The sequence below is a fragment of the Hakea prostrata genome, chromosome 2 (genome assembly GCF_041222555.1).
Source record: "Hakea prostrata isolate BN-2017 chromosome 2, UWA_Hpros_2, whole genome shotgun sequence".
NCBI classification, from domain to species: domain Eukaryota; kingdom Viridiplantae; phylum Streptophyta; class Magnoliopsida; order Proteales; family Proteaceae; genus Hakea; species Hakea prostrata.
In genome coordinates, this window is record NC_142601.1 from 12,441,221 (window position 1) to 12,459,679 (window position 18,459).

At 39.3% G+C, this 18,459-nt stretch overlaps 1 protein-coding gene across 2 annotated transcripts; it reads left to right on the forward strand.

The window, feature by feature from the left end:
• The first annotated feature begins 2,024 nt into the window (after positions 1-2,024).
• LOC149023797 (uncharacterized) lies at positions 2,025-17,957 on the forward strand. Of its 2 annotated transcripts, XM_089144284.1 has the most exons (6): positions 2,025-2,392; positions 2,474-6,635; positions 14,644-14,877; positions 15,067-15,175; positions 16,659-17,101; positions 17,184-17,957. In XM_089144284.1, the coding sequence occupies exons 2-5, from the start codon at positions 6,517-6,519 to the stop codon at positions 16,668-16,670; spliced, it is 474 nt and encodes a 157-aa protein (XP_089000410.1). In that variant the 5' UTR covers positions 2,025-2,392; positions 2,474-6,516; the 3' UTR covers positions 16,671-17,101; positions 17,184-17,957. The 2 variants fall into 2 exon arrangements, with proteins under 2 accessions (XP_089000410.1, XP_089000411.1); XM_089144285.1 differs by lacking the exons at positions 14,644-14,877; positions 15,067-15,175; positions 16,659-17,101; positions 17,184-17,957 and having other exon boundaries at positions 2,474-2,730; positions 6,549-7,241.
• Positions 17,958-18,459: the final 502 nt, after the last annotated feature.

Sequence of the window (18,459 nt, forward strand, 5' to 3'; positions counted from 1 at the left end):
CTATAAGATTTATTCTTTGATTAGTTTCTTAATATAATTGAACATTGATTATTCTTTGCTCGTGATTGTGTTATTGTGCAATGTGGGTATATGATCACTCTAAACTTGACCATGGGACTTGTGGATCACACCTTCGGGTATTTCATATAGGGTACCCGCTTGGGGGATGTGTCATCACTCATGAGAGGGCGTTCCCTGGGAAGATAAAGGAATCAAGCCAAAGGGCAAAATTTTCGGCAACCACTCGACAAAAATCTAAGATGAAAAGAGGCTGAAGGGAAACTATCGGGAGTGCGAAGGACAAGAGAATTCCCTCGGAGAGTGGCGGCAGATGTGTGAGATCGATCACAAGGCAGTCATACGGGAAACCTTATGAGGCTTGATAGAGGCGTTCAAATGCATACTAGCATATGTCTCAACACTCGAATAGGGAGAGAGTGCGAACCCCCAGCGTTAGAGCTGTTCAAATTAATCGAGAGCTGGCTGACATAAATCATAAGTTAGGACAACTTACTCAGGGCAAGAAGGTAGATGACATATACTCAATCATCAGAAGACCGCGTTCATGGATGTGATCATCAGGGATGAATTCCTTCACAATTTCAGGCTCCCAACCTTCTCCCTATTTGATGGATGTTGTAATAACCCCCATATTTCTAACCCGGGATCCGTATTGCAGGTCCGAGAATCCGAAGGTCTAGTCGGGTTAATTTGTGGAGTGTCTGGATAGAAGTCTATGATCCATATCCAAAACCCATTGATCTGGATTCTCTTGATGAAGAACCTGCCTTGCTTGGAAGTTGGATCTATGGTAGAAGGCTTGAGGTGTCTGGAGGAGTCCGAAATGAAGGTAAGACCTTTCCCATGTGTTGATTAGGGTTAGGTTGTGGTTGTGGTAAATAGATTACATAGGTTGTGGTTGTGGTAAATAGATTACATAGGTTGTATCTTAGATTGTAGTTCTATAATACCTTAAGAGATTATTAATTATTTTAAAGAGAAAATTAAGATAGATCTATATTCTAATCAAGCAAACACACTTAATAGTTTATTTAAGAATACCATTTTCATATTAGTGCATATGTAAGGTATAGGGAAGACTAGAATATATTGTTTTCTTGAGTCAAAATAAAAATAGATCTATAAAGAATAAATTATTTAGACTTAGAAATTTATCTTAAAAATAGAAACACTATAATATAAAATAGAGAAGATATATTAAATACAAGGAAGAAAATTAGGACAAGATGAATTGAACTCTCATATTGAATTATATGCATTACATATGTATAGTAAAATTAGTATCTTCTTTGATATGGAAATATCAAAGTCTACGAGGAAATACAATATATATTTCTTGCACGCAATAAGATGATGTAATCTTCATTAATTGAGAATGTTGATGGCCCAAGATTGCATGCTAAGATGACTGAGATATTCATTTAGAAGATACATATTTTTATATGATCTCTTTGGGGGGTGATGGACATCCATAGTTAATATTATTTATAACACTCCACTTTGAATGTACATCAATAGATAATATCCAGCGTTAAAATCTTACTAAGAAAATATCATGTTGGAAAAAAATCTTAGTGATGGAAAAATAGTATATCATATAATCATATTACTATTCTACCTAAAAAAAAAATACTATCATACTATCATACTATTATAGTACTATTATAAAAGTATGAACTCAAATGAAAATGGCTACATTTAGTTTTCCACAAATATCCTTCTGAGTTTAGATAATTAGATTTTTGTATTTCTTTCAAATAAAGATGGCAACATTTAGTTTTCCACTAATATCCTTCTGAATTTAGACAATTAGATTTTTGTATTAATTATAAATTATAAATTATGTTTGTGATTGTAAATTCAAATTATTGAATCGATTTTAATTCTCAATTTCTTCCTTTTTTTTTCTACCATTTTCCAATAAATCTTTATGCTTCATTTGTCATTCGGATTTCGTTATCCAGAAGCCCGAGAAGCATAATAATATGGTGGGTAGACATTGATGAGGGTTGTTAATCTTCCATAACTCGACCACCATCTTGAGCTTCTGCTTTTCTGCACTTCCTTGTTGAGTACCTCCGTTGAGCTTGAGAACAACAGAAACTTCATGGAAACTTAAAACTTAATGAGTTCAAACTCTACAGAAGATCATTAGCGTACATGAAAAAAGAAAAAAAAGGTAAACCGATTCCAGAAAGGTAAACCCTTCAAATTTTGCCTATCCACTATTTTCCAAAATTGTGGATGTATATAAAATTTTGCCTACGTTTCGTTCGTTCCAAATGAAGAAATTGGTGGTCATGATGGAGCTGAGAAGTTCGAGAGTCGGAAGAATTCGAGAAAATGAATGTTGCGATTGAACTCGACGAAGGTAACGTTTTTTTATTTTGAAATCGTCTAATTTTCTGAATTACAGTGCGTTTTCTGAAGTATCGATTCGGACCACCGACAGGGCTGGCTTCGACGAGTGACAGCTCCCGTATTTTCTATGCGGAGAGGTTCCCATGGTGGCTTGTGATTAAGGCTACTGGTGCTCCTGCTCATGGGTCAAAGCTTTACGACAACAGTGCAATGGAGAACTTACAGAAGAGCATCGAGAACGTGAGGAGGTTCCGTGATGCTCAATTTGACATGGTAAAGGCGGAGGAAGAAGGCAAGGTCATTTCAGTGAATATGGTTTTCTTGAAGGCTGGTACGCCATCTCCAACTGTAAGTTCTTGAGTTGCTTATTAGCGCGTTTGGTCTGATAGTTCATCAAACATTGGTGTTGTTATACACATACTATAAACAGCCCTTGTATAATTAATTTTTAACTCTTAAGGTGTTTAGTACAACAATGTGTCACGCTTAAGTTTACCCATTTGTTATAGCTCGAATCCTCAGTTCCTAATTGTCTGAATCTGAAATCACATACGGTGACTCAATTAGTCCCATTTTTCCATTTGCTGGTTCATACCATATTTGTGCTTGCAAGCACCTGGGATGCCTGGGCTGCCTGGGCTGGGTGAGTGCTTTACTTGCAAACCTTTGCCAATGCATTGGGTCACCTAGACCCCATGACAACTGTGGTTCACTTCTTACAAGCACGGATGTGGGCTGATATACCTTGGCAAACCCCCACTTGGTAAGGTGGTTTTCTAGATGGTGTGGAACCGAGGTTGTATCATTGGTCTGAAGTAGGGAAAAAATCCCACCGCCGGAGTGGAGCTACATCATTGGTCTGAAGTAGGGAAAAAATCCCACTGCCGGAGTGGAGCTACCTAGAGTGGTCCGATGAGGACGTCGTCTTGTAAGGGTGGGATAATGTTACGGTTAGTCCCACATCAGTGCTAAACCCCACCGCCTGAGTGGAGCGACCTAGAGTGGTCCGATGAGTACGTCGTCTTGTAAGGGTGGGGTAATGTTACGGTTAGTCCCACATCGGTGCTTATAACCACATCGGTGCCTTACAAGCACCGATGTGGGCTGATATACCTTGGCAAACCCCCACTTGGTAAGCCGGTTTTCCAGGTGGTGTAAACATTCAATTATATGAGCTAAGTTTCTAGATATGTCTTGATCTATCCGCCATGGATTGGAGTGAGCAGAGCTGGGAACAGGGGGAAGCTCATCATTGAGCTTCTACAGCTCCAGTTGGAGCTTTCAGGGAACATTCTCGCCTTTGGTCTTTCTTCCTCGAAAATAAGCCTAGCATATTTTACATGCTTACCCTAAAAAGGCTGCAATACAAAGAATGGTACAGATGCTGAAGAAATTAATTGACATTTATAGACTGTTTGCTATAATCGGATACTATAATAACATGTGGGGTTTCACTGGTGGTGAGCCATTGTTTCATTGTCTGTTGCAGCCTAACTTCTGGGGAATCAATCTATTTAGCCGCTAGAAAGAGCATTGTGATTTGAACAGGAATGTAGGGCACTTGAAAAACCACCTAAACTGGATGCAGGAAATGTATTTCTTTATTAGGATAGCTGTTAGCTGATGTGAGAAATAAGGTTTTGAGTCTTTTTAACTCGACTTCATAAGATTATCCTTGAATGAACTGATGACCGATTATAATTGAGATTACTTTGTATTTTATACTGTACATTAGATCTCTCCAGAGAATGTAAACACCAGCCTAGCATGAACTTGAAAATAATGGGTCTCGTGTGAGAGTTTATAAAAAGAATATGCATTCTTTATACAATGAACTTGTTAGTAATGGACAAATTGGCTGTCACCTTATGTTCCCACTTCATTGCCATACTGTTCTGAACATGTGAAACTTCATGGTTGTTTACACTAATTTCATCACATTCTTTTGGATTGCATGCATATAGTTTCATTGGCTGCAATTTCTTGGCACCATATGTCATAATGTGTAGATGTTTGTTTATCTCACAAATGATTCATTTTCTTTGCCTCACCTCCCCCCCCCCCCCGCACTCCCCCTTCATTCCTCTTCCTTTTTCATCTTGCATTTTCACTTTAGAATATTTTTTTTTTCATGTAAAAGACACTTTGTACTTTGAGAAGTCATCAATTGATATTTCTACTTATCTCACCAATGCTTGCTGTGAAACTTTACAGGGTGAAATTCATCATGTTATGAATCCTGATCCATATCATGGGATCTTTGGCTCAAATGCCGGTTCTTATGTGAAAGATGTACAAGAACACATTGACTTTGGTACTTAAGGAAAAGTTGCTGGTTTTGTAGTAGAAACCATTCAAGTGGAGCTAGATAAGTTATAGGATGAGATGGAGGTTTAATGTTTGCTACCCATCTAGACCTGGGACTTCGTTTATATTCTTAGCTCAATTTCCTCATTTTGAAAATTCCAGGGAGTTAGAGGAGTACTTGAATTGGCAATTGGCCCCTGGATATTTGAGACAAGTGTATGATGTTAGAAAACAAGCATTAAATAATCAAAATAGCAGCTGAACTTGAACAAAGAAAAGATAGAAGAAGAAGAAGAGAAGAGAGATGAAGAACTAGTAGAAGAGGCTTGTGATTCTTGCTTGAAAGTCTAGAATCACAGAGCCCTTTTATTTATAGCTTCTAATGAATCTAATACAACTTGAGAGACAAGTAATTGTCCTCTAGAAAAAAGGAAACAAAAAATTACAGCTTTAGTAACTTCCTAGCTCCTAAAATAGAAAGTTATGAAAATAGAAATCACCACCAAAATAGAAACTACCAAAACTTATGTAGAAAGATTCCTACATTAGAAATAGAAAGTAGAGTAGCATCACTAACATCATACAAACAGATTTTACTGTTCACACGAACAGTAAAAATCAGACTTTACTGTTCATGTGAACAGCACCGTGAGCAGTAAATATCATACTTTACCGTTCACGTGAATAGTAAATATTTCAAAGTGCATATACTTCAACATATGATATTGTACATAAGGCAGGTGGTGTATGCATCGCAGATGAAGTGCAAATAGGGTTTGGCAGAACTGGAAGCCACTATTGGGGGTTTGAAACCCAAGGTGTACTTCCTGACATAGTGACTATGGCTAACCGTTGCATCCATATTTTATATGCGCCCCCCGCCCAAAGTAAATGAGAGAAAAAAGAAGAAAGAAAGATGGAGATGCTTACATCAGTTGTTTTATATTTATGCGTCAATGGTCTACCTTTAGGCATGCGAGAACTTCACTTTAAGTCATCAACAATTGCAGATCTCTGTGCACTTTTGATTTATCAGTCTTTGACGTGTATTGATGAGGCATTGGCAATGGTTTGCCATTGGGAGCTGTTGTTGATATCGTTACTATAGGCAAGTTATATCAGTTTGTGACTCTATAGATGTCAGGTGCTTATTTTTTTTTTCTTTTCTGCTTTCCTGGTTAGGTTAAATGGATCCATCCTTTGATTGAAAGGTGGCTGGAATAATTTTCTGCTTTAGATGTAGATATTATGTGTTTACAACATGATTTATTTAGAGGCTTTGTGAGGTTATAAGGTAAGTTTCCATGCACAGCCAAACATTTTGGGGCCTCTGATATTTCAATCAGCTTTTTTTGGTACTAATTTGTGGGATTATCCTCTTGACTGGTTTTGGAGGTCCATGCGTGACAATTTTGTAGATAAACTCTGAAGTTTATAACTGATTTTCATCAATATTTTCTATGCATTAGTTGATTTAATTTGGGGATTTCAGCTCATGATTTTGGTGTTGAGTTCTTAATCTTTTTGGTGTTGGTATTCTTGTATGCTTGCTCACAACCCTCTTTGTAACTGATTTCTTTGAAATCAAAGCCATCAACGAAATTGAGCCTGCATTGAAGAAACAACTTATTATTTCAACTGTTTTGATGACTATCGGAGTTGCACTCATTAGTTGCCTTGCACTACCATCATCCTTCACAATTTTCAATTTTGGAACTCAAAAGGATGTGAAGAACTGGTAAGCCACATCAATTGTACTGCTTTCATGGTGGTTTAAAGAAGGATTGAGATTTTTGTAATACTAATTGGAGTGTCCCCCCAAATTTAATGAATTTATTGACATTGAGTTTGGTTTTCAGGCACTTGTTCCTTTGTGTTGCTGTTGGTCTATGGGTTGGACTTGCTATTGGTTTCGTCACTGACTATTACACCACTAATGCATACAGGTTCGCATTGATCCTCCACTTTTTGTAATATAGCTAACTCAAGAGTTTGATTTGTAAAAAATCCTAAGAAAATTTTCTCAATCTAATGTTCCAGGTTCTCAAGAGACCCTTGCTAACTACATGAACATTTGCACATTGATTTGCTATTAATACCTAATCAATTTTCACAAATGAATGATACTCTGGCTATAATTTTAATTAACTTGATCTACTTATTACCTATGTAGTCAACACCAAAAGCTGGTTACATTGTTCTTCAAGAATGCCAAGAAGATGCTTTTGGAAAATGGAGAAATTCACATCTCTCACAAAACAACTAAGCGTCATTCTAAATGGAATATAGAATCTCTGGCATCATATTCAGGTCTCAGTTTTATAAAAAAAGTGAAGTTTCATTTGAATGATTATCCAGGTTACTAGACTAAATATGGATTTGGAGGAGATGGGAACTTTGATTGCTACCCCAGTAACACTTACATGTTTGGACTGTAATACAGATCAATTGATGAAGACAATGATGTTGTCATATATTCATTTTTCATGACGGTTTCATGGAAACCGTTGGAGAATATTGTATTTGGCGACGTTATAACCGTGAGGGAAAAACCGTGGGCAAAAATCCTATTTCTTGTTTTGTGGCTTGCTAAAACCAAGTTTTTGCTTGATATAAGATGTATGATGTATTAATCTTGTTGGAATTTATTAACTTGATTAATAAATTAAATGCCCAAGGGCAATATTGGAAACTCACTATTAGGGCGGTTACAAAATAGGGTTATATATTTTGGTAACCACCGCATTAGTGAGGATGTAACTGAGTGATTCATTCGCACGAGCGAATCTCTGAGAAACGGCGGCTCCATCTCTCTCTCCCTCTCTCTTAGAATCGTAGGCTTGGAAAATTTTCCTTTCCTAGTTTTTTATCTTCATTCCATTAATCCACGGCATTTGGGTTGTGGATATTATTCCCTTTCCCAGTGATTGTGGAATCTCGCCGGTAAATCTTTGGTGGTGGAACGAGAACGTGGATCTAGACTTCCGCTGCGAATACTTCAAGTAAGGGAAAGCGAATCCAGGTAAGGAATCTTTTCCCCATCAATTAATTGAATTGAATTACTTTTGATGTATTACCAACATTGGCATCAGAGCCATTGGTTCCCACGTTTTTTTTGTTCCTCCCCATTGTTTATTTTAATTGTTCGGATCTGAGTGGGAGGATCTTGTAAATTTTCCTAATGAAGATTTGCATGAATTGATAATCCATGATGATAATTTTTGTTAATAATTATTGTTGGATTTTTTTCATGTGTTTTTGGATGAATTTTTGTAAAGAAAAAAAACATGATTTTCCGTTTTTTTGAAAAAAATTTCGTTCAAAGAAAAAAAAAATCGTTAAATGGGGAATTGACGTCTGTGTACCAGACGGATGCTGAGACGGTGAGCCGTCTCAGAATCCGTTTGGTCACAGAAGCCAGACGGACTCTCAGACGGTGCGCCATCTCAGAATTTGTCTGGTCACAGAAGCCAGACAGACTCTCAGACGGTGCGCCGTCTCGGAATCCGTCTGGTCACAGAATGCCAGAAGGACTGTCCGTCTGGGCTGATGGACTCCAGACGGAGAGCCGTCTTAGAATCTGTCTCAGACGGATTGTCAGACGGTGATCCTTCTTAGAATCCGTCTGAGTTTTTTGTCCAATTTTGAATGTGTTTCTATTTATTGGACATCTATGGCTCACAATCTATGTGATGTTTGAGCATTAAGGGCCTAATGGGGCCTAGTGGGAGCTAATGAGGTAGAAGTGTTCTGTGTGAACCACCTCATAGCTTGAACATGATTGAATGTTTTATTTTAATAAAACTATTTTTTATTTATGGGTCTATCAATCATGTTTCTTGCACAGAATGAAGCTAGTGTATAAGTCTATGTGGGTTTGCATGAGAATTTGATTGAATGTTTTTTTAGCATCTCTTTTGGTTTAAGTGCTTATCCCATAGGTTGACTATGCTAGTGTGATTTGTTGTTGCATGAGTTGTGTTTTATGCTAGATTTATTGAACTCATTCTTGTATGTAATATCTCTAGAAAAAATGGCTGCTACCAAGAGCATTGTTGCTTGACCTCACTAAAGGAGATAAGCCTGAATGAGAGGAATTATGACCTCTCGGCACCGAAAGGTGCAATATCTCCTGGAAGAGCAGGATATGCTAGAGACCATTAACCGGACCATGAACCCACCCGAGGAAGGTACCATTGCACAAGATCGCAGTGGACCTTGATACATACAATGCTTGGAAGAGGAAAGACCGGGCAGCCGGGATTACAATCCCGAGCTCCATGAGGGATGACCCGTTGCTTCGTTATGAGAAGCATAGGACGGCAAAGTCTTTGTGGGAGGCTGTGAAGTTCCAAGATGGAGAGGACTTCCACCACAAGAGGCCGCCAGCTCGGACTCACCTTTGACGGTTATAAGATGCGCCAGTGGTCACACCATGAGACAAGATATAACCATCATGTCTAACATGATTAGTGAGTTGAGCGCATGTGGGCACCAGAAGACTGATGAGGAGCAAGTCTCCGCAGTCATCAGGTCATTGCCAAAGACTTGGGAGCATATGAAGATCTTCTTGACTCATGCTGATGAGGTCAAGACTTTCGATCAAGCCGCCAAGCACCTTGAGCTTGATGAGGATCGGATGTTGGCCGATGCCCCTCAAACTGATGTATTTGCTGCTGAAGCTAGCACTAGTAAGGGTGCGAGCTTCAAGCGCAAGAGAGAGAAAGCTCAACCTCAGCGGTCCAAGCAAAGTAACCAGGGTGGGAACAAAAACAAGAGTGGGCCCAAGCGTTCAAGGGGGACTAGTGCTTGGCAAGAAGAAATCAGCTTTGATTTGCTTCAAGTGCCGAAAGCCTGGTCATTTTGCTCGTGATTGCACTGAGCAAGAGGTATGTACTGTGTGTTTATACCTCATCTTGTTATGTAACAAGTTCTACTATGCTTGTTGAACTAAATCCTTTGTGGATTGTTGATTCAGATGCGACAAAACACATAACAAGGGAACACTCGAGCTTCGTGGAATACCGTCGTATTCCAAGAGGAAGCAAAAGAATAACGATGGGGAACAGCTCAAGCATGGAGGTTCATGGCATAGGCACATGCAAATTAGTTTTGCGAGGTGGCCGACGTCGTTACTCCATGATGTGTTGTATGCTTCAGACATTCGGGGAAATCTTGTTTCTGTTATTTATCTTTTAAGACATGGTTTTAGAGTTGTATTTGAAAACAATTCTTTGGTTTTGTATCTGGGTGATACAGTTTATGGTTATGGTTTTCTTGATAATGGTTTCATTGTATTGGATACAATTGATTATTCATTTAATTCTAGTAATGCTTTTGTTTGCCAAAATACTGTGTGTATTGATTCTAATTTGTGGCATGCTAGACTAGGACATATTGGCTTAGACAGGATGAACAAAGTTGGCAAGAGAAGGTCTCTTAGGCCAAGGTTCACTATCCGATTTGCCAACTCGTGAGTCATGTCTAGCAGAAAAGCAACTAGAAAACCATTTAAAAAGGCTTTGAGAGCCTCTCTTCCTTTAGAACTTATCCATTCAGATGTGTGTGGACCCATGAATGTGCATACTAGAAAAGGACAGTCATATTTCATCACATTCATAGATGACTATACAAGGTATGGTCACATTTATCTAATTTCTCATAAGTCAGAAGCTCTGGAATGTTTTAAGAAATTCTTGAGCTTGGTTGAGAATCAGTTAGATAAAAGGATTAAAACTCTTAGAACGGATAGAGGAAGAGAGTATCTCTCCGATATGTTCAAAGGGTTATGTGATGAAAAGGGGATATCTAGACAACTTACTATTCCAGGGACTCCACAGCAAAATGGGGTTGCCGAGAGGAGGAATAGAACCTTGCTAGACATGGTGAGATCCATGATGGCGCAGCAACTCTACCCATCTCTTATTGGGGAGATGCTTTGTCGATCTGCGGCCTATATCCTCAACAGAGTTCCAACCAAATCGGTTCCTTCCACACCATATGAGTTGTGGACCGGAAGGAAGCCAGATTTGAGTTACTTGCGCGCATGGGGATGTGCAGCATATGTTCACTCTACTTCTCACCAATATGGAAAGCTTGGACCCAGAGGAAGAAAGTGTATCTTTGTGAGATATTCTGAACCCTCAAAGAGCCATGTCTTCATTGGACTAGATGAGAGTGAGAGGAGAACGAAACTTGAGTCTAGGGATGCAACATTCTTGGAGAATGATTTTCCATCTCTTTTCAGAGTTAACAAAGAATCATCGGAATTCTTTGAGATACAAGATAGTGGTCTTGTCACTCCAGGGATTCAGATTCTAGATAATGAACCTAGGGTTCATCCAGAAGATCCTAGTGGGAGTGGGAGTGCAGATGTGATAGCTACCTTAGACGGTGAGCAATCTGACATGCACTTGCGCCGTAGTGGGCGCGGGCTAGTTCCTCGTCGACGTTTCGACATAGAGGATGAAGCCTACATGGTAACTCCTGAAGAGATCGACTGTGAGATGATTTCAGTAGATGAGCATGAACCAAAGAGCGTGAAGGAAGCTCTTGCGCGGTCAAGCTCAAAGGAATGGTTAAAAGCAATAAAGGAAGAGTTGGAGTCGATGAAAGTTAATCATGTCTGGGACTTGGTTGACTTGCCGCTGTGCCGAAAGGCGATTGGGAACAAGTGGGTTCTCAAGATCAAAAGAAAGGCGGATGGATCTATTGAGAGATTCAAGGCTCGTTTAGTGGCTAAGGGCTACACCCAACGAGAGGGCGTTGATTATGAGGAAACTTTTTCCCCTGTGGTTAGGTTTGCCTCAATTCGCCTCATACTAGCCATTGTTGCTCGCTTGGACTTGGAGCTTTATCAGATGGATGTAAAAACTGCTTTTCTCAATGGAGAACTTGAGGAAGAGATCTATATGGATCAACCTCAAGGCTTTGAAGCACATGGACTTGAGCGCAAAGTGTGCAAGCTTAAGAAGTCCATATATGGCTTAAAGCAAGCATTTAGACAGTGGAATGTGCGCTTCCACCAAGCTATGATGGAAAATGGTTTTTCCATGCTTGAGGAAGACCACCGTGTTTACACCAAGGGATCTCGATAATAATTATGTCATTCCGACATCGTACGTAGATGACATACTTATGGCTAGCAATAGCAAGGAGCTATTGGAAACCATTAAGAAATGGTTGTCCTCCGTATTTGATATGAAGGACATGGGTGAAGCAAGCTATGTGCTTGGTGTCAAGATTGTCGTAAATAGGCAAAAGAGATTACCGGGTTTATCTCAAGAGACCTATATTGACAATGTCTTGACGAGATATCAGATGCACAACCGCAAACCAATTGATACTCCAAAGGAGAAGGGTTTGCATTTGAGCCTTGATATGGGTCCTAAGACTCTAGAGGAGAAAACCAAGATGGAAAGAGTTCCATATTCCAAAGGTGCAAATGGGTAGCCTTATGTACGCTATGATGTGTACTAGGCCGGATATTTGTTATGCAGTGGGTTTGGTTAGTCGGTACCAATCAAACCCGTGCATAGAGCATCGGAAAGCAACAAGAGGATATTGAGATATCTCAAAGGAACGAGTAACTACATGTTGTGTTACCAAGGATCGGATTTGCGGTTAGTTGGCTATAGTGATGCCGATCGGGCTGGAGACATCGATGAGCGCAAATCAACCTCTCGGATATGCTTTCTTGCTGAATGGCGGGGCCATTTCGTGGTGTAGCAAGAAGCAGGCTTGTATATCCCTCTCGACCATGGAAGCAAAGTATGTGGCATGCTCACTGCGGTTCAAGAGGCTGTTTGGTTGAGGAGATTCCTTCGACATACTGGGATTGTGATGACATCCAAAGAGGCTGCCCTTGTCTATTGTGATAGTACGGCAGCTCTTAGCTATGTCAAGGACCCCAAGTATCATGGGAAGACCAAACATATACAGTTGAGATATCACTTTGTTAGAGACATTACATCAAGGAAGAAAGTTGTACTTAAGCACATATCTACTAGTCAGATGGTAGCTGACCCTCTTACCAAACCTATAGCCAAGGATGTTTTTATTTCTCATGTAAAATCCTTGGGCTTATGAGATTGTGACTTAATTTTGTACCGAGACTTTCTTATTAATGAGTAATATGAGTTCATTCCAAAGATTTATTCTTATTCACTTTCGTGTGATTGTGTTTCTTCTAGCATAAAACAAGATATGTCAATAGGCAAGAGAATGGCTCACTCACACGAGCATTCGCCTCTGGCGCCTTGGAGGCGAGCAGAGATGAGACGGATTGTGAATGACTTTGTGTAGGTCAATTCATAATCATGATGTCGCCTTGATTTGGAATCAAGATGAGTTTCTCTATTGTGAAGAGAATCGACATGAATGTTCCCACTATTCATGTTGCCTATAAGAGTCAAAGCGAGTACTTTATGTGGCGCTAGGGTGGCGACAATAAAGAAACTCGGGTTAGGCGCAAGAGGTTGCGACTAGACTAAGACCCGTATGGTGTTGAGATGGACATACGTTCTATTGTATATAGAATGCTCCACCATAGCACATATATCATACTATGTGTGCTTAGCGATCATTGGAAATAAGAGGATGGATCCTCGTTCCTCTCATTGTGTGAGTCCCTGGACCTTATGGTCCATTAGTGTTCTTAGTGACTTTCGACGACATCATGAAACGAAGGGTTGATGTGGCTACTTTGGGGTGTTACCTATGGTCATGATTGATTCGACCTAAAGGGGCACTACCGGGAAAGGAGTCAATCCTAAGTGTAATGATGGTCTCTGGGGCGAAAGGAAAGGTTTGATTCAACCGCACCCTAAAAAGTGTTTGCCGGCGCCAACCGTATGTGTTACAAAGAGTGAACATTTTAAGGACAAGAAGGTGATCTCTCAGAGGGATCGAGATACCTTTAGTCTGGTGAGTTTGAATAAACCTAGGACACTGTATTATACTAATGCTTATTTGATTTATTTCTATGAGTGATGTGCCATTCTGGCCTTCTCGGGAAGGTTTCTAGTTTGGGGCTCACGCGTGTGTATATCACCGGTCGCACAACCCATTTTGCCAAGATGACTTGTGGATATTAGTGTCCTGGGACACAGTGGTCTATGTATCTGGGATACATAGTGAAGAGATCAATATATATCTATATCTGGGATATGCATGTGTGTCTGGGACACAAGAGGTCTATGTATCTGGGATACATAGCCCAGATACATAGCAGAGAGATTGAATGTGTATATCTGGGATATACAAGTGTGTCTGGGACACATTGAAAGATTAACACTTGCCCTTGTGCCAGTGGGAGCTGTTTGAATTTATTAATTTGATTAATAAATTAAATGCCCAAGGGCAATATTGGAAACTCACTATTAGGGCGGTTACAAAATAGGGTTATATATTTTGGTAACCACCGCATTAGTGAGGATGTAACTGAGTGATTCATTCGCACGAGCGAATCTCTGAGAAACGACGGCTCCATCTCTCTCTCCCTCTCTCTTAGAATCGTAGGCTTGGAAATTTTTCCTTTCCTAGTTTTTTATCTTCATTCCATTAATCCACGGCATTTGGGTTGTGGATATTATTCCCTTTCCCAGTGATTGTGGAATCTCGCCGGTAAATCTTTGGTGGTGGAACGAGAACGTGGATCTAGACTTCCGCTGCGAATACTTCAAGTAAGGGAAAGCGAATCCAGGTAAGGAATCTTTTCCCCATCAATTAATTGAATTGAATTACTTTTGATGTATTACCAACAAATCTGCTATTAAGTCCTTTCATAGCAGTTCCATCTACTGCTGTATTGTTAAAAACCAAAAATCAGCCCCTTCTGTTTCCATCTATCTAGAAATAACTACTTTGAAACTCGACTTCTGTGTTTTGATGAAATGTAGTTTTCCTTCACTTTAATCTTCTTGAATCAAATTTGATGGGATATCTTTCTTGCAGAACTGCGTCCTCAATCTCAATCTCCAACTCTCACATCACCAGCAACAAGAAGAAGAAGAAGAAGAAAGACAGGGAACAACCAATCGAAACCCAACAGTTCGAGGACAGTGATCTTGAAGCCGCCACCAATGGTTTCTTTCACCAGAAACTTCTGGGCAGAGATAGGCTTTCAACCATGGAAAGTAACCTCTCCATTGTACTTCCCCCAACATTGTCCAAAACCCTCAAACAAAGGTATCTGAACTCGCAGGATTGCTTCCCTATATTTTAACTGAACCAAATCTTCTGAGGAAATTTGTTTGGAATTGGTATCTCAATGCATAGTCTTCATTTGATCATCATAAAATAGGTTGAAATACCTGAACCCTGTGAAAAAGGTAGGGCAGAATGTCTTAGCGTTTTGACAGATTCGAAAACATCCAGGTGTGCCAAAGATAAATTAGAAGACGATCTGACGAAAAGCACGATATCCTTACAGTTCCTTTTGATTTCATTCCAGTTTGTCTTCTTTATCCTTCATCTCAATTCTCAGGTATGATCTCTCTCTAGATGTCCTTTTAAGTAATCGCTTCATATTGCCAAACGCGATCTTGTGCATGAATTGTTTAATCGATCTCATCAAATACTAGATTCATGATTCCAATTTATTATTTATGTCGGTTCTTATCTGGATTCATTTTTCTAATTATATGTGAAGGTGCTGATTCATGAACTGTTGTTTTACTTTGGATGTCTAATAATAACATATGAAAATCCCACTATATCTACTTCTCAAACTTAGTGACCTATCGCTATATCCCTTGATTTTTCTTTTCATGGATAATTATCCAGTTCTTAACTTATGCTACTTTGGATGTACCGAAAAATTTTGAACAATCATACATGGTATACACAGTTTTAAAATTGTAATGTAAGATTCCTTGTTTCATACCAGTAATGTCCATAAGAAACTTTGCATTATTGATTTCTATATTTGGCCCTATATTTCATCTTGTGAGTGTTTTTTAATGTACAAAGATGTCATGGATGTTGTCTAGAGCAGCTACCTCAGAAGGAGAGAATTTTAACTGGAAGAATTAATAAGAAAGTTGAAGAATTGAGTGAGAAGATCAACGAATTGAAGTTGCTCAGTATTCAGTGCTTTTTGATACCTTTGTTAATTTACATTCTAAAATAACTCACACTTCATTGAAGAAATTGGCAAGGTAACACCAAAATAGCAACAAAACCAGAGTGGTACCCATTGATTGGTAATCTCTATTACATCACTAAGTACCAAACCTGAGAAGGAACTTCATTCAGTTTCCTGAACATGGAACTTTACTCTTCCGTAATAAACTAAACTTCAGGAAGAGGCCCATGAAGTTATAAACTAAATTTTATGTCTGGGTTAATTGTTCTGAAACTATGATAAGCCCAATAATTCAAAGAAATACCAGAAGAAGAAGAGGGTTAACAACAAAAGACATGATTGGCAAAAGAATAAGAGAACTAATGTGAGACAATTAAGTCAAGGCAAGTAGTATGCTATTTTTGCAAGAAGCTTGGACATAAAAGGTCTCAATGTTACTCTTTTCTAAGATCTAACGGTAAGCAACCTATTACCAAAAAAAAAAAAAGGTAAGCAACCTCAAGGTATGCTTGCAACCTTGATCCTAGATGAAATTAACACTACAATTATTAAATCCAGATCTTGGTGGGCTGATTCTAGAGCAACTATGCATGTTTCGAATAACTTGCAGGGGTTCAAGGAACTAAAGAGAATAAGTGATGGGAGGAGCTATATCTATATGGGAAATGATGATAAAACATTTGAATGAGTTGGATTTTTTGAGCTAATGTCAACCTTCTTGAAAGCAAAAAACTATACCGCAAGCCCTTGGCTGGAAGCTCCCGACCATCCAAAAGACCATCTCATGGGCCCAATTCCTAAAGTCAACTTCTTTTTACACTTCATCCATAAAGCATTTCTGATTTCCCAAACTCAACTAAATTTTTTTCTTTGTTATCTGCAGGGTCGTTGCTGATAGCTTCCATAGGCAGATGGAGGCTATTCTTCAAGTCGGACAACTTAACATACGATTCAAGCAGCTGGAGAGAGAATTGAAGGCGAGAGGCGCTAAGATTCTTCGTCTTTGGGAGGAGAATCATAAATTGGAGAAGGTCTCCAAGGATCTGGAGGTCACCAACAAGAACATTGGTAACCTTAATCGGGAAGTGAAGAGGCTCCAATGGATACTGAAGGAGTCAGAGACCAAAGTAGAAAAGTTGGTGAAGGAGAAGGAGGAACTCTAGAGTCGGGCAGGTCCTTCTAAGACGGAAGAGATATTTGTAGAGGCCAGAAAGGCTTGCATTCAGAAATATCTGAACAAAAAACCCTTCAATGAACTGTTGATCCCTTTTAATACTCAAGCTTATCAGGATGGGCAGAAACAATGTCTGGAAATCAATCCTGAAGGTAGACCCGAACTTCAATATGACTTCTCATCAGTTGGTCTTGTAACAACCCCCGTAATTCTAACCCGGAATCCATATTGCAGGTCCAATAACCCGAAGGTCAAGTTAGATTAAGTTGTGGAGTGTAGAAGTCCATGATCCATACCCTGAACCAATGGATTTGGATTCTCCTGATGACAAACCTGCCTTGCTGGGAAATTGGATCTCTGGTAGAAGGCAAGTGGTGTTTGGAGATGTCTAGAATGAAGGTAAGACCTCCCCCACATGTTGTTTAGGATTAGGTTGAGGTTGGGAGTAGAAAAGGTTGAAAACCCCCAACCATGACACACCTTTTCAAACAAAACCCCCTTCAGTTGCTATTTCTTTGAAAACCTTGTTTTCTCTTATTGTTAGACCCTTACCAATTTCTTTTCTTGATTTTGAAATACTTTTCTTTATTTTCCCTAGAGTGAATCCTCATTCTCTCTAGCCTCTCTGTGGGATACAAGGACTATCTGCAGTAAAACCCTAATTTTATGGTTCAATTAGAACTCTATTCTTTTAATCTTGTTTGATGCTTAAACCTTCCTAGATAGTCTTAGTATGTTTTTTGGGGAACTCCCCCTTCAAATTTCGGAGTAAGCGGACTTCAAACGAAGAACTTAGGACCAATTTAGGGTTTTCTGCTCCATACTGTTCATTGGGTTGATTGTCCAATAGACCCAGCAACCTACCCAAGCTAACAGTAACTATTTTCTTCGTTTGATTTGATCCGTTTGACTTCTTATCTTCTAGGGCTTGTTCCTAATGATTGATCTATGCTTGTTTAGGGTTTGTTTGCTAGCCTTAGACCTCTCCTCTTTATTCTCCGGAATTCTTCGAAGATTGTTTAAGGTAAGGATGGTTGCTCCCTAATAACCTAATATACATGTCTACTTCTAACTGATTTGGATTACATGATCATACTACTGTTGTATTAGTTTTCTTATAATTATATTGCTGCTGTAGTTTCTTCAAACTACAGTAGTACTTATTCATGTGATTCAATTATTATTTCAATCATGTATGAATAGTTATTTACTTATGTATTGTGTTATCAGTTGTGCTTGTGATGACTGATTTGGGAATGTGATTGCTTAAGTATAATTGGGGAATGGGGAATGTCCTTTTTACGTTTCTGTCTTTAGACACCAATGGAGGTGGTATGTGACGCTTTCCTATGGTGCCCTTTGACTCTTTCCCTGGTTATTGGTTGACATACCTAGGGCTTGTCTAGCAGTGTTGGGCTAGGATGTCCCTATTATATCAAACCCAATCTGAAGGGTATTGAGACCGAGCAACCCGTGGCAACAATAGGGGTTTGTGGGCACTCAAGACCAA